This window comes from Megascapheus bottae, chromosome 11 (genome assembly GCF_031878675.1).
Source record: "Megascapheus bottae isolate mThoBot1 chromosome 11, mThoBot2.hap1, whole genome shotgun sequence".
Lineage (NCBI taxonomy): Eukaryota > Metazoa > Chordata > Mammalia > Rodentia > Geomyidae > Megascapheus > Megascapheus bottae.
Window position 1 is genome coordinate 60,832,090 of NC_143519.1, and position 25,094 is coordinate 60,857,183.

Consider the following 25,094-nt stretch of genomic DNA (forward strand, 5'->3'; position numbering starts at 1 on the left):
CTTCATGTTCATTAAAGACGTAGGAAATAAAACTACAACAGTGTGGCAGTTTATGCATATAAAAAAGATGCAGTAACCTATCTGGCAAATATAATGTAACCCTTCTTTTAATTACAATAAAAAATATATGAAAAAAAAGATGCAGTAAGATTGCATGTAGTAGTAAGTAAGCATCTGTACTCTCAGCTACTATGGGAGGCAGCAATAAGAAGGTTTAAAGTTTGAGGCAAGCCTAGGGAGATTAAGTCAGCCCCATTTCAAGTCAGTGTGGTGGCATGTGCTAGAATCCCAGCTCTGAGGAAATCATAGGAAGAGAGCTGTGATCCAAGGCCAGTTTAGACAAAAATTTGGAGACTCTATCTCAAAAACAACTAAAAGTTGGGCACTGGTGGCTCCTGGCTGTAATTCTAGCCACTCAGGAGACTGAGATCTGAGGATCATGGTTCAAAGCCAGACCAGGCATGAAAGTCCCAGAGACTGGGACTTTCATGCCTGGAAAACTGGAAGTGGTGCTGTGGTTCAAGTGGTAGAGTGCTAGCCTTGAGCTGAAGAGCTCAGGGACAGAACCCAGTTCCAGAGTTCAAGCCCCACGATTGACAAAAAAAAAAAAAGAAAATGACTGAGGGGATGGGATGTGTGGCTGAAGTGGTAAAATGCCTGCCCAGCCGAGGGCAAGTCTTTCAATTCAAATCCCAGGGCTACAAATGCACGTTTACCTTCTCCCTTCAAGAGTGTAGATATAATTCTTCAATCGTAGAGCTCATGCTCACCATGTACAGGGATCAATACCAGACCAGAAAACAAAATGAAATACATACACATACACACATACACACATACACACATACACACATACACACACACACACACACACACACACACACACACAAAAGACCTGTGCTTGTGCTTATCTGTATTATTTGAGAAATGTGAGCTACTACCTTTCTATAAAGAAATGATTTTTTTTTTTTTTTTTTTTTTTTTGCCAGTCCTGGGCTTGAGCTCAGGGCCTGAGCACTGTCCTTGGACTTTCTCAAGGCCAGAGCTCTACCACTTGAGCCTCAGCACCACTTCTGGCTTTTTTTCTATATATGTGGTACCAAGGAATCGAACCTGGGTCTTCGTGCATGCTAGGCAAGCACTTTAACCACTAGGCCAAACTCCCGGTCCAAAGAAATGATTTTTAAGGGGGAGGGAAATGGGTACCAAGACATGTGAAAGGGTATCAATGTATGTGAATTAATGCACCTTCTATCTTGCAAATATCATGTAACCCTTTTACTAATTACAATAAAAAATAAATAAATAAATAAATAAATTATTTTTAACTGCCTTAATGACTAAAAATGAAGATGTGTAATTTTAGTCTTTCAGTAAAATAACAACAACAAAGTTAAATTCTTTTTCTTCTAAATACCTGGCTTTATTTAGTTCCAATTATAGTTTCTAATAGCTAATAGTTAAGTAAAACTCTTACGTATCTTAAAAGTTATAAATATAAACTTACTCTGGTCTTGTTCCTGTTTTGTCACCTAGAAAATACAAGAAGATATAAAAATAGGTAACTTAATACAACTCAAATGTTTTAAATTAACAAACTGAGATATAAATATAAACTAAAGCATTTCTTAACTTGCTTGTTAAAACATACAGTGATGTCATGCCTTGGCATGCATTTGGAAGAACACTGAATTATTCTAAGACTTGTACCCATAAGCAGACATGTTTATATATCTGACCTGCATCTATTTCTTTCAAGAGAATTTTCTAGGGCCAGGAATATGGCTTAGTGGGAGAGTGTTTGCTTACCATGTATGAAGCCCTGAGTTTGTTGTCTGAGTACCACATCCACAGAAAAATAGGACTCACGTGGTAGAGAGCTAGTCTTTAGCAAAGCAAGCTCAGGGTCAGTGCCCAGGCTCCAGGACTGCCCCTGCCCCTGCCCCTGCCCCTGCCCCTCAAAAAATTCTGTTTTAGCTATTTTCCACAAAACATGTCCTGTATAGACAGTTTATATCCTGACTACCAGTTTAACTCTGTACAGATTATTTAACACACTTTTTTTTACTTGATAATCTTTTCAGATTACCCAAACTTCTCCAGTCTAATAATTTCTTAATAAAAACTGGAAATCCCCTCAAACAAGTACATTCATCTCCCCAATAGCAGACATTTAAACAATATCTTTGCTAATCACGCATGTGAAAAAATACCACTCAATTTTAATTTCAACACATTTCTTACCATTCTAGTGAAGTAAACATTCTCTTCAAATGGCCATCAGATAAGTGTACTTTTCCATTTGTGCAACGCCTTCTCATGTAATTTATAATTTGTCTTGAGGTATTTTTCTTAATTAAAAAATTTTAACTTAAATGTATAAATCCCTTGTCCCATATATTTTCAAAATTCATGCATCTATTTCTAACACTGGACCCATATAAAATACTCCTATTTCAGAAACTTATTTTTATTAATGTGTGTGGTTGGGAGCATTTAAAAACTACATATTTTCTGGGCACTTGTGGCACACACCTGTAATTGTACCTACTCAATAGACTGAGATCTAAGGATCACAGTTTAAAAACTAACCTGGACACTAAAGTCTATGAGACTCTTACCTCCAATTAACCACCAGAAAAGTGACGTTATGGCTCGTTATGGCTCAAAGTAGTAGTGCGCTAGCCTTGAGTAAAAAAGCTCAGGACCAGCACTTAGGCCCTAAGTTCAAACCTATAAGTGACCAAAAAAAAAAAAGAGCCAATGTGGCATATGTTGAGCCCTTTATGATCTCTGGCATCTGACCTTTTGGTGCTCCAAAAGGTGCTTTCTGGTGTATTTATTCTACCTATTACTACTGTTCAAGTCAAATTTAGGTACACTTAAGACAGCAAGATGATGAAGACAGGAACAGAAAATTAGCTGCATTCTCTTACTCTTACCATCCTTTTTGGAGTAAAACAACAAAATCAACACCTGATTGAGTTATTGATACTGTTTCTGTTATATAAGATGGATTACAAAACCTGTGGATCATGATTCCAATTTAAAACTACCTGTCAATGTACACATAAGTTAGCTGCATAAGACACAATCACCACACAAATCTAAACTAAGACAATAAAACCTTAAATGCCTGCTACAATCTGTAAAATACTAATGATAATGGAAGCCCATGTAAAACTGTTCTATTGAATATTTAGAGATTCCATACACAGGGGATTCTGAATTGCTTGGAAGTTTCCCAATAGCACTACTAGGTAAAATTACAATAACATTACTTACTCTTTTTATCTGATGAGCTACTAAAATCTATACCACCAAGTCCTTCATTGCCTGTAGTTGAAGTGGCTGCTGGAGCTCCCAATGTCAAGCTTAAAGCATTCTGTCCAAGACCTGAAAATAACCTAAGCATCATTAACCAATTTCACAGAAGTAAAGATGTTATTAAAAAAAAAGTCTTTTTGTTATTTTTAAAACATTTTTCTTCAAATGCAATTTGAGTTGGTATATTTCCAGGTAAAACATTTCCCAGTTTTATTTTCAAATTATTCTAGCATTAATTCACAAGATTTGAGTATAAGATACATTAAGTATAACAGCATACTACCAAGAAGTTCTTTCCAGAAAATGTATCTAAAAACATAGAGCTTTGAGTATTCAAATCTTACTTCACTGGCAAAATGAATCAAGGGGATTGTGGTTAATTAAAGAGATTAAAGTATATGTAAGTCAAGTATCAAAATTTCAAAGCCCTTGTGCTGATAACCCTGTATTTCTATAAACACATGCATTCCTAAGCTAATACAGTTGTGGTTCTCTTATGGTTTTCTTAGAGAAGATGAGACGCTCTTTCAGAAAGACAAAACAGTAATTAGTAGCATGTAAAAGTGAACACTGGATTTAAATTCTGGGAATCTGTAATACGAATATAGCTAAATAAATAACTAACATTATGTCTGGTAAACATTCCTAATCCAAATATCTAAAATCTGACTGCTCCAAAATCTGAAACCTTTTAAGCACGATGCTGATATTCAACTAGTAAAGTTTCTGTAACTATCCCAGAATCTGAAAACTTCAAACCATAAACACTAATAGCTCCAAGTATTTCAGAAAAGATAATGAACCTGTAATTTCCTTAAAAATAATGGCTCCTTCAGTTAACATAAGCATGAAACAAGCATTGAATATATATAAAGAGTCTAAGAAAAAGTTGGAAAATATTGGTGTACATCTGTTATGCTAGCTATTTAAGAAAGAAAGGTAAGAGGATTGTAGGTGCAAGGCCAGTCCACCTTGGAAGCAAGAGCCTTAATCAAACAAAAAGGCTGTGGATATGGCTCAAATGGCAGGGTGCTCACTACCAAGTCACACGAGACACCCAACATTCAATCATGGGCGCACACATACACACACACACACACACACACACCCATAACTTACATATCCTGACTATCTCCCTTCTCTTCCAATGACCTGTTTTTTTTTTCATCAAAGTAGTATCTACAGGACAAAAGCATCTATAGCTTAGTTAAGAAAAGATCAAGTTATATTCCTTCCTCTCTCCTATACAACCAAGTACCAGACACATTAAGGCTCTACAAAACTTCTGAAACTGAAGACATTAAAATTACTCCAAGTATCATCAGAAGCCATATATTTTCGATTCATATCAACTCTCCAAATTAGTAAATCAGTGAAGAGAAACTTTTCGATACTGCATTGCTATGGGAGGTAAATAATTCCTCTAAATACTATGAGGGCTTTTCTCACTCCTACAAATCCCCCATTTGCTTTTCAAAATATACAATTCTAGCCAGGCACTGGTGGCTCATTCCTGCAATCCTAGTTACTCATAAGGCTGAACTATGAGGATCACAGTTTGAAGCTACTCTGGGAAGGAAAAGTATATGAGATTGTTAAATATAAAGAACTACCACAAAGCTAGGAATGGAGCTGTGGCTCTAATGGCTCTAACCTTGAGTGAAAAAGTTTAGAGACAGTATCCAGACCTGCATTCCCAGGACTGGCACTAAAAGAAAACAAAACAACAACAAAACCTCACTTCTTATATGGGCATTAGCTATAACCAATTCAAAGTATATACAGAACCCTGAACATTAGACAAATTAAAAATTTCCTAACAAACATGATATGAAAACTCAAATTGAAATCCAAAACATTAATTCCATGCTAATACTATGTAGACTGATACTTTGGATTTTCTGTGAAATGACTTAATATCTTTGTCTTAAAATATTAGTTTCAAAGCATGTTAATACATTTATCTGGCTGGAGTTCCAACCCAGCATCCCTTTCTAACCTCTGATTCCCAAGAATATTTAATTGACATTTATTTAAGGAAAAAAAGAAAGATAGAAAGAAAGAAAAGCAAAGGGAGGGAGGGAAGGAAAGAGGGAGGGACAGAAGGAAGGAAGGAAAAAAAAAGCAAAGGTTTCAAGCAGGGTGTCAACGACTCAACACTGTGTTCCTGGCAACTTGGGAGGCTGAGATCTGTTGTTCAAAGCCAGCCTCGGCAGCAAAGTCCATGAGACACTTATCTCCAATTAACAACAACAAAAAAAGCCAGATGTATAACTGTGATCCAAGCGATAGAGTGTTACCCTTGAGCATTAAAGCTTAGAAACAATACATAAGCTGTGTTCAAGCCCTAGGGGTGGCCCACACAAAAATTTTCTCTGGAACTTTTAATGACACTTGAAATAGACTTGTTTCCTTATCTAATTAGCCAGTATAAAGAGGAAAATATGTTGCTGAAATATTACGAAGATGTCTAAGCATATATGAAAAACATTATATATTAAAAGGAAATCAAACCAGGCACTAAATATTCATGCCTGTAATCCTAGCTACTCAACAAGCAGAGATCTGATGATTGAAGTTCAAAGCCAGCCTGGGCAGGAAAGTTCCTGAAACTCTGATCTCCAATTAATCAGCAAAAAAGCCAAAAGTGGAGGTCAAATGGTAGAGAATGAGTCAGCCTCAAGCAAAAAAACTAAGGGACATGCCCCATTATTAGCACAAACAAAGATTAAAGTGTTCTGGACTCATCAGATACAAATGTTCATTGTTATGAAGAATAATTATCAATTACCTGATGTCACTGTGTTTGCGCTCTGGAAAAGTGAACCTCCCAAACCTGCTAAGGTTCCCCCTAAAGAAAGGCCAGTTGAAGCAGTTGTTGTTGTTGCAGCTGTTCCTCCCAGATTGTTCAAAGTAAATCCCGTGGATGCTGTAAAAAAATGAGATACTAAGCCTTCAAGTAGAGATAGTACTTAGGAGAGCCACAGAAAAACACAAGGATGCTTAAAAAACAAAACAAACAAACAAAAATCTGATTTCCATGAGAAAAAAAACGGCTCTCTAGAAAAATAATTTGTTGAAGATGAATATATATATATATATATATATACATATATATACTTGAATAAGGAGGATTAACAGCTTAGTAAATAAGCTGGGCTCATGCCTGTAATCATAGCTATTCAGGTTTAAAATCAACTTGGAGGGACTGGGAATGTGGCTCAGCGGTAGAGTGCTTGTCTAGCAGGCATGAGGCCCTGAGTTCCATTCCTCAGTACCACATAAACAGAAAAAGCCAAAAGTAGAGCTGCAACTCAAGTGATAGAGTGCTAATTTTGAGCAAAAGAAACTCAGGGAGCCTAGCAGGGTGGCTCATACCTGTAATCCTAGCTACTCAGGAGGCTGAGATCTGAGAATCAAGGTTCAAAGCGAGCCAGGGCACAAAAGGACCTGAGACCCTTATCTTCAATTAACCACTAGAAAACAGGAAGTGGGGCTTGGCTCAAGGGTAGGGTGGTAGCCTTGAGCTGAGGAGCTCAGGGACAGTGCTCAGGCCCAGAGTTCAAGCCCCACAACCACTAACAACAACAAAAAAAGTACCCAGGCCCCGGGGTAGGGTGGTAGCCCAGAGCTGAAGAGCTCGGGAACAGTACCCAAGCCAAGTTCAAGCCCCATGCCCCACAAAAAAAAGAAAAGAAGAAGCTCAGGGACAATGCCTAAGCCCTGAGTTCAAGCTCTAGCAGTGGCTAAATAAAACAAAACTAGCTGGAATGGTTAAGTCTGTCTGGGTGACCCTTATGTCCAATGAACTACCAAAAGACCCAGAAGCAGACATATAATTCAAGTGGTAGACTCTTAGCTTTGAACTTTGAGGTCAGGGTCAATACCCAGGTCCACATATAAGCAGGAAGCTCTGGGTTCAATTCCTCAGTATCACATACACAGAAAAAGCCAGAAGTGGTGCTATGGCTCAAGTGAGAGAGTAGTTAGCCTTAAAAAAGCCCAAAGACAGTGCCCAGGCAGGGAGTTCGAGCTCCAGAACTGGCAAAAACAAAAACAAACAAACAAAACCCAACCAAACAACAATAAAAAGGTAAAGAAGCAACAGTAACTTTAAATCAAAACTCAATGTTAGCAATTAAGAATATTAGCATGGCTTGGGCAGGCACGGTGTCTCATGCCTGTAATCCTAACTACTCAGGAGGCTGAGATCTGAGGATCATGGTTCAAAGCAAGCCGAGTACTAAAGCCCGGAAGTGGCGCAGTGGCTCTAGGAGTAGGGCGGTAGCCTTGAGCTGAAGAGCTCAGGGACAATGAGTAGGGCGGTAGCCTTGAGCTGAAGAGCTCAGGGACAATGCCCAGGCCCAGAGTTCAAGCCCCACAACCACCAATAACAAAAAAAAGATTAGCATGGTACCATGTTACTGATGCTAGATAGCAATAACGAAGTTTCAAACCAGACTACAATTCCACCTTCAAAATCAAATTAAATTAAATGAGAGGCAAAGATTAGAAGATCATAGTTAAAGGCCATTCTGGGACAAAAAGTTCATGTGATCCCATCTCAACCACTAGCTGGGTGTAATGATATACATCTGCTATCCTAGCTACAGCTGGGCAAGGTGGTGAGCACCTGTCATTCCTGGCAACCAGGAAGCACAAAGAGGAGGACTGTAGTCCACAGTGGCTCCACATGCCTCCTCTTTAACCTTCTCCCATGCTTTGCTCTGTAAGTAGGGAACATATTTCAAGATGGCCCCATCTACTTCAATCCCCAATGTTTAGTTCTCCAACCAAACAACCAATTTACTACCATTAAACTCAATTCTTTCCCATTGTGCCTCACCTGCTGGAGTTGATGTCAGAGCAGATGAAAGAGTAAGACCACTGGCTGAGGTAGAAGTGATAGGCAGAGCAAAGGGTGTGGCAGATGCTGCAGGCTTATTGAACCCTAGACTGAAGCCTGTTGTAGATGCAGATGTAGTGGCTGCAGTTCCTGTTTTAAAAAATCCATTTTACCTTTAATATACAGATATCACATTTGGTCCCAAGAGGATCTCTAAAAGTCAGTGACCCTTTATGGCAACAGAAATTTAAAAATAATATATATATTTATATATATATATACATACATATGGACATATAATTTGTATGTATATGTATATACATACATATGTATATCTATAAATCTAAAATCAAATCATGGTGAATATAGAAAAGATGACACTTTAGGTTAAGAAAAGCAAAATCAAAGCAATCAATTTTAATGCTGATCAATTTCACTATCTACAATAGTGTTTATCCACAGACATATTGGGATTAAGTCATGGTGAATATGGAAAAGATGGCACTTTATGTTAAAAAAAAAGCAAAAGCAAACCCGTCAAAATCAATGCTGATCAATGTTATCTAAGATTTACCTACAGTAGTGCTTATCCTCTTTCTTTCCCTTTATTTCCAGAAGAAAAGTTTCCCTTGTCTAAAAATACATTCCCATTTTTAGCTCATTTTTTACCAGCAACCAGCTTTCTTCCTGTTCTTCCTGGCACTATTCACTTTCCATCCTCTTGTATAAATTTTTTTTCTTAAATTGTACTTCCCAGGGATGTGTTATTGCTTTCTCACTGACCTTGTCTACTCTGTTCATTCATATACAGATACCTAAGTCAACTCTGTCTCTACCTGAATCCTCATTGGCAAGTTCTACCTTGGGATCTCCATGGACTTCCTCTTAATGTTCCCACAAAACAAGCATGCACAAAAACACCAACCCTCCCCACTAACCCTCTCTATCTCCACATTTGTCAATTCAATTGTTCAAGCCAGAAACCACAAGTTTCTTTAGTATACGTTCCTTCCACTGCATTTCAACCAATTCTACTTCCGAAGTAACCTTAATTTACTGGTAACGTCAAAATTCTAATGTGATTTTTGTGTTTGAAAAACTATTACAAGAGGGGTTGGGAGTTTGGCCTACTGGTAGAGTGCTTGCCTAGCATGCAAAGACCCAGGTTCAATTCCTCAGTGGCGCATACATAAAAGAAGTGGGAAGGGGTGCTGGGCTCAAGTGGCAGAGCTCTAGCCTTGAGAAAGCTCAAGGACAGTGCTCAGGCCCTGAATTCAGCCAAAAAAAAAAAAAAAGAAAAGAAAAGAAACTATTATAAAAACTAAACTTTAAGAGGCCGGGAGTTTGGCCTAGTGGTAGAGTACTTGCCTAGCATGCACAAAGACCGGGGTTTGATTCCCCAGTACCACAGATATAGAAAAAAGCCAGAAGTGGTGCTGAGGCTCAAGTGGTAGAGCTCTACCCTTGAGAAAGTCCAAGGACAGTGCTCAGGCCCTGAGCTCAAGCCTAGGACTGGCATAAAAAAAACAAAACAAAACAAAACAAAAAAACCTAAACTTTAAAAGACCCAACACACAACTATCCCTTCTTTTCTAGTCCCATCCTCTTCTTCAAAGCTCAAGTCTACCATTTCTATTTTTTAATCACAAAGCTCCAAGAACAAAGTACTTTTCATATTTCCTGGATTATTTTAGTTGAAAAAGAACTTGTCACCAGGCGCAGGGGCTGGCACAGTGACTCATGCTTGTAATCCTAGCTACTCAGAAAGCTGAGACCAGAGGATCAAGGTTCAAAGCTAGCCCAGGCACAAAAGGATCTGAGACTCTTATCTCCATCTAATCTCTAAAAAATGGGAAGTAGGGCTATTTTTAAGGGTAGAGCCTTAGCTTTCAGCTGAAAAGCTCAGGGACAGCGCCCAGGCCAATCTCAAGCCCCATGACTCACAAAAAAAAAAAGAAAAGAAAAAGTACTTTTCTACTTTTCTGGATTGCTTCCTGCTACCAAAGTAAACCTACTCTCTTCCTTCCATTGTGTCTTTCTTACATTGATTAGAATTCTATCATATTACACAAGAACATGTTAGTATACCTGCCTATTTCCCTCATTTCACAAGAGATGATTTTGCTCATGTACTTAGGCATCTAATGTCATCATCACCATCAGTAGCATCAACACCACTGCTATAAATACAAGCTAATATTGAATGTTCAAGACATATTATTCAGCTATAATTAGGACATAGTAACTACTCAAAATATTTAAGTGAAAAGAAGCATGAATGAACTGCATAAATCAGTGAGAGAAAACAAATCATAAGCTATCCTTTTTAGATTGCCCTGATCACAAAGGAAAAATTTCTGCCAAAACAGTGCTTCAAAATCATTACAGATAAATTTTTTTAATCACAGAAAATAAAATTTCATTGCTTGTCCAAAAGTAGGGAAAAAAATGGTTGTTTTCTGCTGCTAACAGGTATGTAGCATTCAAGTGAACAGAGTTCTTAGTTTAAGGGCCTTTCAAAATCACTTCTTTCTCTAATAGTAGAGTGCTTGCCTAGCATGCACGAAGACCCAGGTTCGATTCCTCAGTACCACATACATAGAAAAAAAGGTGGAAGTGGAGCTGTGGCTCAAGTCATAGGGCTCTTGCCGTGAGAAAACCCAAGGACAGTGCTCAGGCCCTGAGTTCAAGCCAGGACTGGCAAAAAATAATAATAATAATAAATAAATAAATAATCACTTCTCTCATCTGTAATCCTAGCTACTCAGGAGGCTGAAATCCGAGGATCATGGTTCACAGCCATCCCAGGCAGTCTAAAGTCCACAAGACTCTTATCTCCAATTAATCCCCAGAACACTATAAATGGCCCTGGCAGAATGTAAGCCTTGAGCAGAAGAGATCAGGGAAGGCATCAGGGCCCTGAGTTCAAGGCCCACAACCAGCCAACAAAAAACAAAAAAATACTTCTTTCTTCCCTTTCTATTGTCTGTCACTCATTATGGACATCCAGTATGGACATCCAGATTGACACTCTAGGTACATCTCTTTACACATACTACTACAAAAACTATTGATTTTGAGCTGAAACAAAACCTAAAATTTTTAGAATTTCTACTAATAATCAATATATTTATTTATTAGTGATGGAGATCAAACCCAGCACCTTGAATATGATAAAACAAGTACTCTATCATTGATTGCATCCTCAGCCCTACAATATCATACTTTCACTGGCAACAAAAATATTTTGCCCCTAGATATTATATGATTCTTTAATATCTCACAACCGATCACTATTTGTAAAGATACAACTACGGCTTACTTCCAAGACTACAAACATGTAGCTTGGTACTTTGTCTTCTCAAAACTAATAATGGAAAAAGTATCATGAAATATATTTCCACATTTAAAAATATTTCTGTATTTAAAACACTGTTTTCTGGATTAAAGGTATGAAAATAAATATATCCACTTTTTAACTGTACTCAAAGTTCCTTTAAAAAGTCATTACTGGAGAGGCCACGAGTTTGGCCTAGTGGTAGAGTGCTTGCCTAGCATGCACGAAGATCTGGGTTCGATTCCTCGGTCCCACATGCATAGAAAAGGCCAGAAATGGTGCTGTCGCTCAAGTGGAAGAGTGCTAGCCTTGAGGAAAAAGCCCAAGGACAGTGCTCCGGCCGAGTTCAAGCCCCAGGAACGGAAAAAAAAAAAAAGTTAGTACTGGAATTAACACTCAGTTCTTTGCATGAGGTATTAGGGGAAAAGAGTAGAACAGTAACTCAACTTACTTAAGTTATGAGAAAATCTTCATATAATACAAAAGTTTAAATCACTTTAATTCATTATAGCCAAAGAAAGATATCTTTATGTTACTCTTCTATTCAAATCCAAGTACTCTTTGTTATCTAAGCATTGACTTTTAGTTCTATTACTAACAATCTCTTAAAAGGGGGATACTACATATACTGGAAAAGAACCCTTTCAACCCCCCTCTCACCTGTACTTGTGCCTCCTAGAGTGAAACCAGTGGCAGGCTTGGTTCCAAAGAGGCCAGTTCCAAAACCAGTAGAAGGAGCAGATGTAGTTGCTGGAGTTGTAGTGCTTCCAGGAAGAGTTCCAAAACTGAGCCCCACGGAAGGGTTGCTTGTATATTTTTTAAAAAAGAAGAAAAATAGTCTACTAATGCCAATGTTTTTTCAGTGAAATAAAAATTAACTCTATAGTTACTTTCATATCACATATCTAATACATCTAAAAATCCAAAAGAAACTAACAAATTTACCTTGAACTAATAAAATTTGAAAAGAGCTTAGTTTTTCCTAATAATAAATTCAAATGTAACATTATTTCTAAAACTTACAATTCCAAAATGGGAACCTATGGGCTTACACCTGTAATTCCAGCTGCTAAGAAGGCTGAGACCTGGAGGACTGTGGCTCAAAGCCAGCCCTCGAAGAAGGAAAGTCTACAAGAGTCAATTTCCAATTAACCAGTAACATGCTAGACTGCAGTGGACACATGGCTCAAGTGGTAGAGCACCAAGTGATAGAGTAAGCCAACAGAGAATACAAGGCTCTGAATTCAAGCCCTGGTGCCAGTCAATAACTTTTTTTTTTAACATATGTACAATACCAGGTTTCAAAATAACAAAAACAGACCTCAAAGTAGTCACAAGCAAGGCCTACATATTTTGACTTCATCAGGCACATTTAAAAATGAGTATAAGAAGTCTTATGGGGGGCTGGGAATTTGGCCTAGTGGTAGAGTGCTTGCCTAGCATGCACGAATACCCAGGTTCAATTCCTCGGCACCACATACATAGAAAAAAGCTGAAGTGGTGCTGAGGCTCAAGTGGTAGAGCTCTATCCTTGAGAAAGTCCAAGGACAGTGCTCAGGCCCTGAGCCCAAGCCCAAGACTGGCAAAAAAAAAAAAAAAAAAAAAAAAGAAATCTTATGGATATGATACTCTTCCTTCAGATTCAGCTACAGCTCACGTTTCTAAATTCAGCTGTTCCTTAGCTACTCACATTAAAAGGTATGTCCAAAAATGGGAAGTTATCTAGGCTATCTTTGTTACCATTTCTCTGGTTCTATTATTATATTCATGGGTATAGCATCTTGCCACTAAAAATGAAAAATTGGAGTAGTGGGCCTTTTCTGACAAAAACTAAATATAATAAGCATCACCACTCTCCATCATGACTGAGTCCACCAGAAGACCTCTCTGTAGAGAATTTCTGAGAGGTAAGAACTGCAACTGGTAAAAACCAATGACTGCTCAAAATCTTCTCATTCTTACCAATCCTCTTTACAAGTAGGGAGACAAATTGTGAAAATAAGCAAAATGTTGGCACAAACTGACACTTCAAAAACTATGCAGGAGGCTTGGTGACTCAGGGTTATATTCAGCTACTATAGAGGTAGAGTCTGGGAAGATTGTGGTGTAAGGCCAATCTGGGCCAAAAGTTATGGGAATTCCATCTGAGCAAACAAGCTGGGTATAGGAGCAGCAACCAGTAATCTCAGGTATGTATGTGGGAAGCATAGGCAGGATAGCCTCAGTCAAAAGTAGAAAACATAAATATGAATAAAATAACTAAAACCAAGCCAGGTATGGTGGCTCATGCCTGTAGCTATTCAGGAGGCAGAGATCTGAGGCTTAAGGTTCAAAGCCAGCCCGGGCACAAAAGACTTTGAGACTCTTATCTTCAATTAATCACCACAAAACGGGGAAGTGGGGCTGTGGCTCAAGATGTAGAGCAGTAGCCGTGAAGAGCTCAAGAACAGTACCCAGGCAGAATTCAAGCCCCATGACCCACAAAAATAAATAAATAATTAATTAAAATAATTAAAACCAAATAATTAAAACTGTGGCTCAAGTGAAAACCCCTGACTTCAACTCAGTACCACCACCAAAACCAAGAAAAAAGCATGAAGGAAAGACCAAAATCTGGCTTATATATTTCACTTTTATATCTTTTTTTTTTTTTTTTTTGCCAATCTTGAGGCTTGAACTCAGGGCCTGGGCACTGTCCTTCCGTAGTCTCAAGGTTAGAGCTCTACCACTTGAGCCACAGCACCACTTCTGGCTTTTTTCTATGTATGTGGTACCAAAGAATCCAATCGGGGTCTTCATGCATGTTTGGCAAGCACTCTACCACTGGCTCCCAACGACAAGTTTTAAAAAAAAACCTTGAAAGCCGGGTGTGGTGGCTCACGCCTATAATCCTACCTACTCAGGAGGGTGAGATCTGAGGATCAAGGCTCAAAGTCAGCCTGAGCACAAAAGGACCTGAGAGTCTTTTCTCCAATTAACCTCTAGAAAATGGGAAGTGGGGCTTAGCTCAGGGGTAGGGTGGTAGCTTTGAGCTGAAGAGCTAAGGGACAGCGCACAGACCTAGTCCAAGCCCCAAGACCCACAAAACAAACAAAAAACAAAACAAAAAAACATTAATAGTCTGTGTTTCTATATACTAGACACTGTCCTAGGGATTAAGAATGAAGTGGTAAATAACTAGTAAGTTTCCACAGTGAGAAACAGACATTAAGCATTCACTCAGTCACAAAATATGTATAGAGCTCCAGATTCTGTATCTACTGGACTAATAAGCAGTATGAAAGGTCTCTACCATTGTGAAAATTAACGCTACACGTAGGGTCAAGCAAACAGTAATCTTAATAAACTAATCACAACCATGATTACAACTAAGTGATCATTATAATACAAACAATTAGAACTAAGTGATCTAATACAAGGCACTACCAGAATGAAAATCTCAGACTGACAAGCTGGCCAGAAAATCCTTGCCTGATGAAGAGCCTACTTGAGTCCCAAAAGATAATTGGGTGTTAGACAGGTATAGAGAGGGAGAGGTATTGGGGGAGGGGAAAGCCTGCCCTAGAGGGAAGCTTCCCCATGAGAAATTCAGAAAAGGACATGTTACTTGAGCAATAGTTGTCAAATTAAGATCAGAACCATCAGAAAAGTATAAAGTTAATTTAACAGGACACAAAGCAGCATTTTCAATGAAATGGAAATGCATAGAAAATTGCAAAGTACATCCCATAAAGTATAAATAAATGAGTTTCCCTGAAAGTGTTTTATTTATGTAAATATACTCTATGATAACATAAATGTTTAGTTTGGGAGTTTTGTTTTTACACTCACTGTACATCAATGAAATGACAAGATGGACCCCAAATGGAATTCCAGATTCCATTTTTGAAGACTACAAGAAGATCTTTTTCTCTTTGTTACTTCATTCTGAGGACACTGAGGAAATCACTAAAGCAGAATAGGGCCTGAACTTAGGGCCTGGACACTGTCTCTGAGTGGTTCAAAGTTAATGCTCCTCCAATTAAGCCATACTCCACTTGCAATTTTTTGCTGGTTAATTGGAAATAAAGCATTAATGCCTATGCTGGCTTCAAACCTTGATCCTCAGATCTCAGCCTCCTTAGTAGCTAGGCATGAGCCATCAGCACCTGGAGTGAAAGCAGATTTTAAGATGAAAGTTGGGATTACTCAAACAAGTTTTTAAATAACACAAGAACAATGGCTGGCTGAAAATCTAACAAGAAGATAGGGGATGTAGCTCATTAGTAGATCACTTGTCTAGCATGCTTGATGTCTTAGTTTAAATCACCAGAACCACAAAACAAGTAAATCAATTAAGAACTAAATAAGGGGAAGGGAAAAGAGGCAAGGCAAGGACCAAATATATAGCCAGGGACTGACAGCTCATACCTTAATACCAGCTACTTAGGAGGCTGAGATCGGAGGATCTGGGTCAAGCCAACCCTAGACAGAAAATGTTCCTATGTGCAATTGACTAGCAAAAAGTTTCAAGTGGAGGTAAGGCTCAATGAGTGGAGAGAGCCAAACATCCAGGAAAGACTGAATTTAAGCTCTAATACTTAAACAAAAAAGAAAAACAGAACCAAGTTAAATTTCCATAAGCTAAGAGAACCTAACCCACTGCAATTTGTCCAACATGCATTTGTGGTATGAATGACAACCTGGACCGAGGTATTGATACAGGAAATTAAGACAAATGGAAACTTTAAAAGTAAAAGCAAACAGGGCTTGTACAGACTATGGTTTTGTTTGTTTCCAGTACTGGGGTGTGAACACTGGGTCAGTGAGTTCTCCCATAGCTTTTTTGCTCAAGGCATGTGCTTTGCCACCTGAGCCACAGCTCCACTTCTAACTTTTTGATGGTTTAATTAGAGATCTTCCAGTTTCTTCCTGAGTAGCTAAGATTATAGGCATGAGACACTGGTACCTAGTTTCAACTGTGTATACTGTGATGCTTCTCTCCTGGGTGTTGTCCCTAAGCTCTTCAGCTCAAGGCTACCACCTTATCCTTGAGCCAAGCCCCACTTCCCGTTCTCTAGAGACTGGGTTTGAACCTAGATCTTCAGATCAGAATTACAGGGTGAGCCACTGAGCCACGGCTCTCTCCTCACTTTTTAAAACTATAGATAATGTGGAAGTTTCTTTGCCTTTTAATTCTACAACAATACCCTTTAAAATTGGAGATACTAAGCCAAGTGCTGGTAGCTCACAGCTATAATCCTAGTTACTTAGGCTGAAATCTGAGGATCAAGGTTCAAAGCCAGCATGGGCAGCAGTAAAGTCTGTGAGACTTTTTTTTTTTTTTTTTTTTTTGCCTGTCCTGGGCCTTGAGCTCAGGACCTGAGCACTGTCTTTGGGCTTTCTCAAGGCTAGAAGTCTACCACTTGAGCCACAGCACCACTTCTGGCTTTTTTTCTATGTTTGTGGTACCGAGGAATTAAACCCCGGCCTTGTGCATGCCTGGCAAGCACTCTACCACTAGGCCAAACTCCTGGCCCCTGTGATTAACCATCAGAAAATAAGAGCTGTAGCTCATAGTGGAAAAGTGCTAGTGCAAAGGACTCAGGGTCAGCACCCAGTCCCTGATTTCGAGTCCCAGGACTGGCAAATAATAAGAAGACAAACATCTGTAACCCTAGTTACTTGAGATCTGCAGGATCCCGGCTGAAGGCTACCCAGGAGTGGAAAAATTCAGGAGGCTCTAATTAACTAGCATAAAAGGTCTGGAGGCCAGACCACTAGCCCTGCAATCTCTAGTGCCTGAACTCAAATACCAGTAGACTCAAAATGTAAACCCAGCTAAGAGCCAATTGCCCATGCCTGTCTATAATCCTACTCAGGAGACTGAGATACGAAGTATCTATTCAAAGCCAGCCAGGGCAGAAAAGTCCATGACACTCACCTCTAACCAATCATAAAAGAAAGCTCAAGTGCTAAAGCAGTAGCCTTGAGCAAAAGAGCTCAGGGGCAACATCCCGGCCTTGAGTTCAAACCCCAAGCTACATACACACTCACACAAACATGCATACATATATACATATATACACACACATACACACTGTCCGAAATATTAAACAAAAAGTACTGGATGGAATCTTGAAATAATATTGCTTTAGTCGTCTCTAATACCCACTACAAGGCCTATTTTCATTCATTCTATTCCCAAGTATAAGGCTTAGGAGTGAAACCCCAAACCCTCTCGGCAGACCTTGCTCACAGGGCAGGGCCTGTCTGCGCCGTCCGCGGGTGACTCGGACGACCCCCGCTCCCCCCTCCCACCAGGCCGCCACCAGGGCCTGCGCTGGCCGGCGGCTCAGCAAGTGCATCTTCCCCAGCTCACCAGGAAGAAACCCAACGGTTCAGAGAGAAGGCCGGGGAGCAGGCAGCCTCGCCAGGGGAGAAAGACCAACGAATGGATAATTACCTCGCCGTCCCGGTCCCAAAGGAGAAACCACCGCCAGTGTTGGTTCCGCCCGCCGTCAAGGTGGTGGAGCCCAGCATCCCGGACCCGAAGGAGAACCCCGTAGACATGCCTGCCGGGGGCTCGCTGCGGTCAGCAAACAGAAAGTGGTGTGGGGATGTTTCTCTTCCCCCTCAAAGGCGAGGTGGGCCGGGCACCATCACTCTCGCCAGCCCTGACCCGGCGGGAATTTCAAGCCGGGACCACGGCGAAGCAAGACCGGAAAAGGAGGGGGTGGAGCCAGCGAGCGCACCGCAATGCACCGGAAGCAATCCCGACGCGCGCCGCGAAGCCCACCGGAAGTCCTCCCAAGGCGCGCAGGGAACCTTGGGAGAGGAATGGGGTTTGGAGGAATGGGGGCGGCTCGAAACGTTGCGCATGCGCACGGGAAAGCCGTGGCCGCTGTGCACCTTAAAGGGATAGACGCCCAGGAATTACTAGACACAAAGTAACCATTTCCCTCTTTTCTAATTGTTCTCTCTTGATCTGTATTTTAGAGCTAAGGAATCTCAAGTATTGCTTCACTCCACTTCCCTGACACTGCTGTTGCTTCTGTTTTTTTCTTTATTTTCGCCCCAGAGCTCATATAATATCTATTTAAATATATTTTATTTCCTTCAGGTACATGTACAAAAGTTTCCCTTCAACAGAAGAGTTGGTGAACACAGTGCCACCTGAGCAATGTCACCCCTTTCAACATCTTCACCCACCCCTCTCACCATGCCATCCCTTCCTTCACTTTTCTTAATTTTTAGATTGTAAATTGAGGGTCGTTTTGCCATTTAGAAAAGCAATTTATGTGTACAATGCATCTTAATCTATGTCATCCTTTCAGCATCTTCATTTTTCTCAGTTCTGGGCATTTAAATGCAGCAAGTACCCATTTCTTTTTTCTTTGCTTTTTGGGTTTTTGTTTTTGTTTTTTTTTGTGGGTCATGGGTCTTAAACTTGGTCTGGGCGTTGTCCCTGCACTCTTCAGCTCAAAGCTACCACCCTACCCTTGAGCCAAGCCCCACTTCTCGTTTTCTAGAGGTTAACTGGAGATAAGAGTCTTGGGTCCTCTTGTGCCTGGCCTGGCTTTGAACCTTGATCCTCAGATCTCAGCCTCCTGAGTAGCTAGGATTACAGGTGTGAGCCACCAGGCCCGGCCCCACTTCTTAATATTCATTTTGTTAAGCTTTGACTGAGTTTTTCTAAAAATTATTCTATTTATGTTCTCCAGATGTTTTGTTATTTTAGTTAATTAAGCATTTGGGTGCTTTCCAAATCGTTCATTCTTAATAGGGAAGGGAAGGGGGAAAAACATGAAAAGGGGTATCATTGTATGAGATTTAATGCACCTACTACCTGACGAATGTAACTGTAATTCCTCTTCACATTACCCCAACAATAAAAAAAATAAAATAAAACAAACAAATGGCTCCTTCTTTCTGATGAAGGAGTTCCATTGTGTATATATACCACAATTCTTGATCCATTCATCCATTGAGGAGCATTTGGGCTGATTACCTATCATCACTATGCTAAGTAATACTGCAGTAAAATTGATTGTGATGGTGGCTTTAGTGTGTCCTTATTTGTGCTCTATTGGATAAATGCCTAGAAATGGAACTGCTGAGTCACAGGGTAGTTCTATGTTTAGTTTTTTGAGGGCCCTTTATACTGCTTTCTTGAGTGGTTGAACAAGTTTACATTCCCACTAACAGTGTAGTAGTGTTCCCTTTGGGCAACATGGATGCCAGCATTTGTTATTGTTAGTTTTCTTAATAATGGCCATTCTAATTGGAGTAAGGTTGTATCACTGTGTGTGTGTGTGTGTGTTGTCAGTTATGGGACTTGAACTCAGAGCCTGGGTACTGTCTCTGAGCTCTTTATGCTCAAGGCTAGTATTTTCCCACTTTGAGCCACAGCACCTCTTCCAGTTCTCTGGTGGTTAACGGGATATAATTAACCAGGTACAGGAGCTCACGCCTGTAATCCTAGCTACTCAAAAGGCTGAGATTTGAGGATAATGGTTCAAAGCCAGGCCAATCACTGAAGTCCATGAGCATATTTATCTCCAATTAACCACCAGAAAACTAAAGTGAAACTGTGGCTCCAGGAGTAGGGTGGTAGTCTTGAGCTGAAGAGCTCAGGGACAGCACCCAAGCCCAGAGTTCAAGCCACACTGGGGAAAAAAGTCTCACAGACTTTGCTTCTTAGGCTGGCTTTGAACTACAATTCCCAGCTCTCAGCCGCCTGAATAGCTAGGTTTACAGATGTGAGCCATTAGTGTCTGGCCATAGTATTGTATTTCATAGATTTGTATTTCTTTTATGGCCAGAGATATTGAACTTTTTTTCATGTATCTTTTGGCCATATTTACTTCTGAGAATTCTCTAAGTCATTAGCCTATTTACTAGTTGAGTAAATAGTTGGATAGTTTATTTTTTGAGGATTCAGTTTTTTAAGCAGTAAGTATAGTTTAGATATAGCTTAGATATAGTTTAAGCCCTTATCTGATAACACTTAAAAATCTCCCATTCTGTTATCTTTGTCTTTAGCTTGTTAGCTATGTCCTTTGCTATGCATAAATTTCTAAGTTAAAATGTAATCTCATTTATCAATTCCTTTTTGATTTATTGTGTTTCTGGATTTTTACTTAGAAAGTTTTCACCTATGCTCTTTTTTCTTGAATGTTTCCAGCTTAACAAATGTACACAACACCATGGAAAACAACAGTCCTTATTAGCAACCTTGCTCTATTGCAAGCAAAGAAGATCTTCCCTATCTGCTTTCACAAGCAAGCTTAGACAGAAAGAGGCAGGGACAAAGGAATCTGTACCAAACACTATAGTCCACTTATGTTTGTACTAATCATAGTTCAATCTGTTATGCAAATAAAGGATGTGTTTGTACCAACCGTAGGTTTTCTGTTGGGCCAAACAAGTGTCAGTTGGGTAAGAGTCTCTTGCTGAGAGTGTGTATTCTGGATTTGGAGTCATACCTTCAGTATTGGCATAAGGGGAGTCTAGATGTTGGTTGGCACTCCTTTTCTGAAAACAACCAAGTCCTGGAGAATGGTTTTACAGCAATTAGGAAGCCTTCCCAGATCCCAATTTCTCAGCACATTTTTAAAGAAAAGTAAACTTTTAAGATGGTGTTTACCATTGAGTGCTGATGGATCATACTTTTAATCCTAGCTACTTGGGTGGCCAGGATTTGAGGATCTCAGTTCAAAGCCAGCCAGGTCAGGAAAGTACATGAGACTCTTACCCCAGTTAACCACTAGAAAATCAGGATTGGTGCTATGGCTCAAATAGTACAGTGTGAAGAAGCTCAGGGACAGCTCACAGGCCCCATTCAATTCCCCAAACCAAGGGGGGACGAGGGGGTGGTGGGGAAGTCCAGAAATAGTGCCCAGGCCCTGAATATATGCTTCAGGATTAACACACACACACACACACACACACACACACACACACACACACAATAGTGCCTACAACAAAGGCTTATGAATAGCAGCACTTTAACAATATTTAACAGTTGCTAACTTATCTCTTCGGAAGAGGTGTGTCTCACCATCTGTTACAATAGAAAAAAACTGGCTGTGGAGTATATTGGAAATCTATAATCTGTAACTTGTAAAATGAAACTTTTATATAAAAGAAATAAAGGATATCTGAGATAAAAGTTTCAGCTTTAGAGAAAGGGTGATACAAATAGAGAACTTATTTTGTTCAACTTTATAAATATCTTTTATATCTGGCAAAGTCATGGTACAGCAACAGTGACATCCAGTAACTTCTTTTCTTTCTCTCTGTCTCTGTCTGTCTCTTTTTCTCTGTCTCTGTCTCTGTCTCTCTCTCTTTTTATTCCTCCCTTTCTCCCTCTCTCCTTCCCTCTTTTCCTTTCTTCCATCCTTTTTTCCTTCCTTCCTTCTTTCCTTTCACCAGTCCTGGAACTTGAACTTAGCATCTGGGGACTTTCCCTGAGCTTCTTTTGCTCAAGGCTAACATTCTACTACATGAGCCATAGCATCACTTCTGGCTTTTTCTGTTAATATAGTACTGAGGAATGGAATCCAGGGCTATCCATGCATGCTAGGCAAGCACTCTACCACTAAGCCACATTCCCAGCCTTCCAGTAACTTTCAGTTGTATGATTCTGCTGTTGCTAGTAAGAACTTGGATCTCAGTTTCAGTTTTGGGTTATTGACAGTAACCTATTCTTTTTCTTCTTTGAATTTTTTTAAACAAATCTCTTTCTATGATTATGGTTGTTGTTGTTGGTGGTGGTGGTCATGGGACTTGAACTCTGGGCCTGGACACTGTCCCTGAGCTCTTCAGCATAAGGCTACCACCCTATCCCTTGAGCCACAGCACCATTTCTGGTTTTCTGGTGGTTAATTGGAGATAAGAGTCTCACAGACTTTAGTGCCTGGGCTGGCTTTGAACTGTGATCCTCAGAACGCAGCCTCCTGAGTAGCTAGGATTATAGGCATGAGCTCCCGGCTTCTTTAATTATTTAATTATTTATTTTGGTACACATCGTACAGTTCAGACTCAGTGCCTGAGTGCTATCCCCATGCTTTTCTGCTCAAGGTTAACACTCTACCAGCTGAGGCACAGTTCCAATTCTGGGGTTTGTTGGTTAATTTTAGATAAGAGTCTTACAGACTTTACTTATTGAGCTGGCTTTGAAACTCAATTTTCAGAACTCAACTGCCTGAGTAGTTAGAATTAAAGGTGTGAATCACTGGTGCCTATCTCTTTTATGGTCTTTGTTTTACATATATGAAGCACAATTGTTTTTATAAACTAAGTCTAATAATTATAAAATATTATTATTTTGTTCTTATCAGTTTTCTTGAGAAATCTTTTCTTGTCTAATTTTTTTTGCCTAAGGCTTTCTCAAGGCTAAAGCTCTACCACTTGAGTCACAGCACCACTTCTGGATTTTTCTATGTAAGTGGTACCCAGGAATTGATCTCGGGTCTTCGTGCATGCTAGGCAAGCACTCTACCACTAGGCCAAACTCCTGGTTCCTCTTGTCTAATTTTATTTTTTATTTTTATTTTTGCCAGTTCTTGGGCTTGAACTCAGGGCCTGAGCACTGCCCTTGGGCTTTCTCAAGGCTAGACCTTTAGCTTTACCATCTGAGCCACAGCACTACTTCCAGTTTTTTCTATGTATGTGGTCTTTGTGCATTCTAGGCAAGCAAGCTACCACTAGACCAAACTCCCGGCCCTCTAATGTTATTTTGACTAATTCATGTCTTTACTATTTCTTGAAAATAATTCTAAGAATTATACAAGATCAGTTACAGAGATATGTCCTATCCAAAAGGATTTATGTTTGCTAGAATAAAGTTCTAAGGCCCTGACACTTTGAACTATATTGTCAGCTTACATATTTTGGGATCAAAAAGTATTTTGGGATCACATAGCTGATATGAATCTAGGTATAAATCTGTCCAATAACCATGTAATGCTAGAGTGGGATCCACATTCATCAAATCAGATACTAAATCTACCTGATTTGGCAATTCTCTTGCAAAATCAACTTCAGCATTCTGCTGTCCTCTCCGCGTGCATACATGCGTTTATAGCTTGCATAGATTAGTTTTATTTCCATCAATCATTAGCTAATGCATAGAATTTGATTTTATATTTTGTCCATTACTTTCTTTTTCCAAGTAGAGTGGTTTTCCAATCTATCATATTACTGTGAGTGGAACATTGATATGGATTTTGAAAAGCAAGTCAATGTAGAATAGTAAAGTATATAGTCTGGAGGCAGACTGTCTGGCTTTATATTATGTAGTTTTATCTACTGAGTGGTTAATTCACTGAATTTCACTTTTCTCATCTTTGGTATGAAGAAAGTGATATTTTCCTCATAATCTAAGGAAGGCACTACACATTGTTACCTGATAATCACTTAAATGTTAGTCAAAGTCATTATAACTGTATGAGAGGAAATAATGTGAAATTATGTGAAGAGAGAGTAAATGGGGTAAAATACAAATTAGAGGGAAATATTTTTAAAATGCTTTTTTCCTTATGAAAGACGTTGTATATTATGCAGTATAATTTACCTGTTTTCTCAAAACATCTTCAATAAAGACCTCTACTGCTTTTTTTTTTTTTTGCCAGTCCTAGGCTTGAACTCAGGACCTGAGCACTGTCCTTGGACTTTCTCAAGGCTAGAGCTCTACTCAGCACAACTTCCGGCTTTTTTCTATGTATGTGGTATAGAGGAATCCATACCCAGGTCTTTGTGCATGCTAGGCAAGCACTCTACCACTAGGCCAAACTCCCGGCCCCTCCACTGCTTTTTAATTAATTAATTAATTAATTATTTTTTTTTTGCCAGTCCTGGGGCTTTAACTCAGTGTCTGGGCACTGTCCTTGGATACTTTTTGCTCAAGGCTAGCACTCTGCCACCTGAGCCACAGTACCACTTCTGGCTTTTTCTGAGTATGCCAAGGAATCGAACCCAGGGCTTCATGCATGCTAGCTGAGCACTCTACCACTAGGCTACGGTCCTAGCCCCTTCTATTTATTTTTGAAAGGTGTGTATCTGGGGGTTATCTGCCCAGACTGGTTTCCACGTGGTTCAATCTTTATTACATATGTATTTTACAAGGATTGGCAACATCACTACAGAGGCTGTTAAATCAGAATAGCAACTCCATTGCATTGGCATTGTTTTTAAACTATAGTATGCACTTAAAACACCAGTATAACTAGAATAAAAAGAAACAAAGTGGACCATTTTTTTTCCTATGAAAGAAAAAAATAGATGTTAAGTTTTTGTAATGTCAACCACAGTAAGAAAATTTCCTTCTTAATTGCACTCCCTTTCCTTTTTCTTTTTGGTACTAGAGATCCAACCCAGTCCTCCAACATGCTAGATACCTGCTCTGACACTGAGGAAAAGCTCCAGCTCACTTCTTTTTCAAATCATCTTTTTGTCATTGTTGTTGTTATTGTAATTGTACTGGGGCTTGAATTCAGGGCCTGGGCACTGTCCCTTAGGTTTCTTTTTTCCCCAAAGCTGGTGCTCCACCACTCGAGCCACACCTCACCTCTGACTATTTTGTAGCTCATTCGAGATAAG

At 39.6% G+C, this 25,094-nt stretch overlaps 1 protein-coding gene across 2 annotated transcripts in view; it reads right to left on the reverse strand.

Moving 5' to 3' along the window:
* Nup58 (nucleoporin 58) overlaps window positions 1-18,240 on the reverse strand; it is a 51,275-nt gene extending 33,035 nt beyond the window's left edge. For both annotated transcript variants that reach the window (XM_090342386.1, XM_090342385.1), the window contains exons 1-6: window positions 17,956-18,240; window positions 12,171-12,316; window positions 8,174-8,323; window positions 6,119-6,256; window positions 3,286-3,396; window positions 1,508-1,532 (exon numbers count right to left, since the gene is read on the reverse strand). In XM_090342386.1, coding sequence (XP_090198512.1) covers window positions 1,508-1,532; window positions 3,286-3,396; window positions 6,119-6,256; window positions 8,174-8,323; window positions 12,171-12,316; window positions 17,956-18,062 — 677 coding nt within the window. In that variant the 5' untranslated portion in view covers window positions 18,063-18,240. The remainder of the gene's footprint in view (window positions 1-1,507; window positions 1,533-3,285; window positions 3,397-6,118; window positions 6,257-8,173; window positions 8,324-12,170; window positions 12,317-17,955) is intronic.
* Between the last annotated feature and the right edge of the window lie 6,854 nt (window positions 18,241-25,094).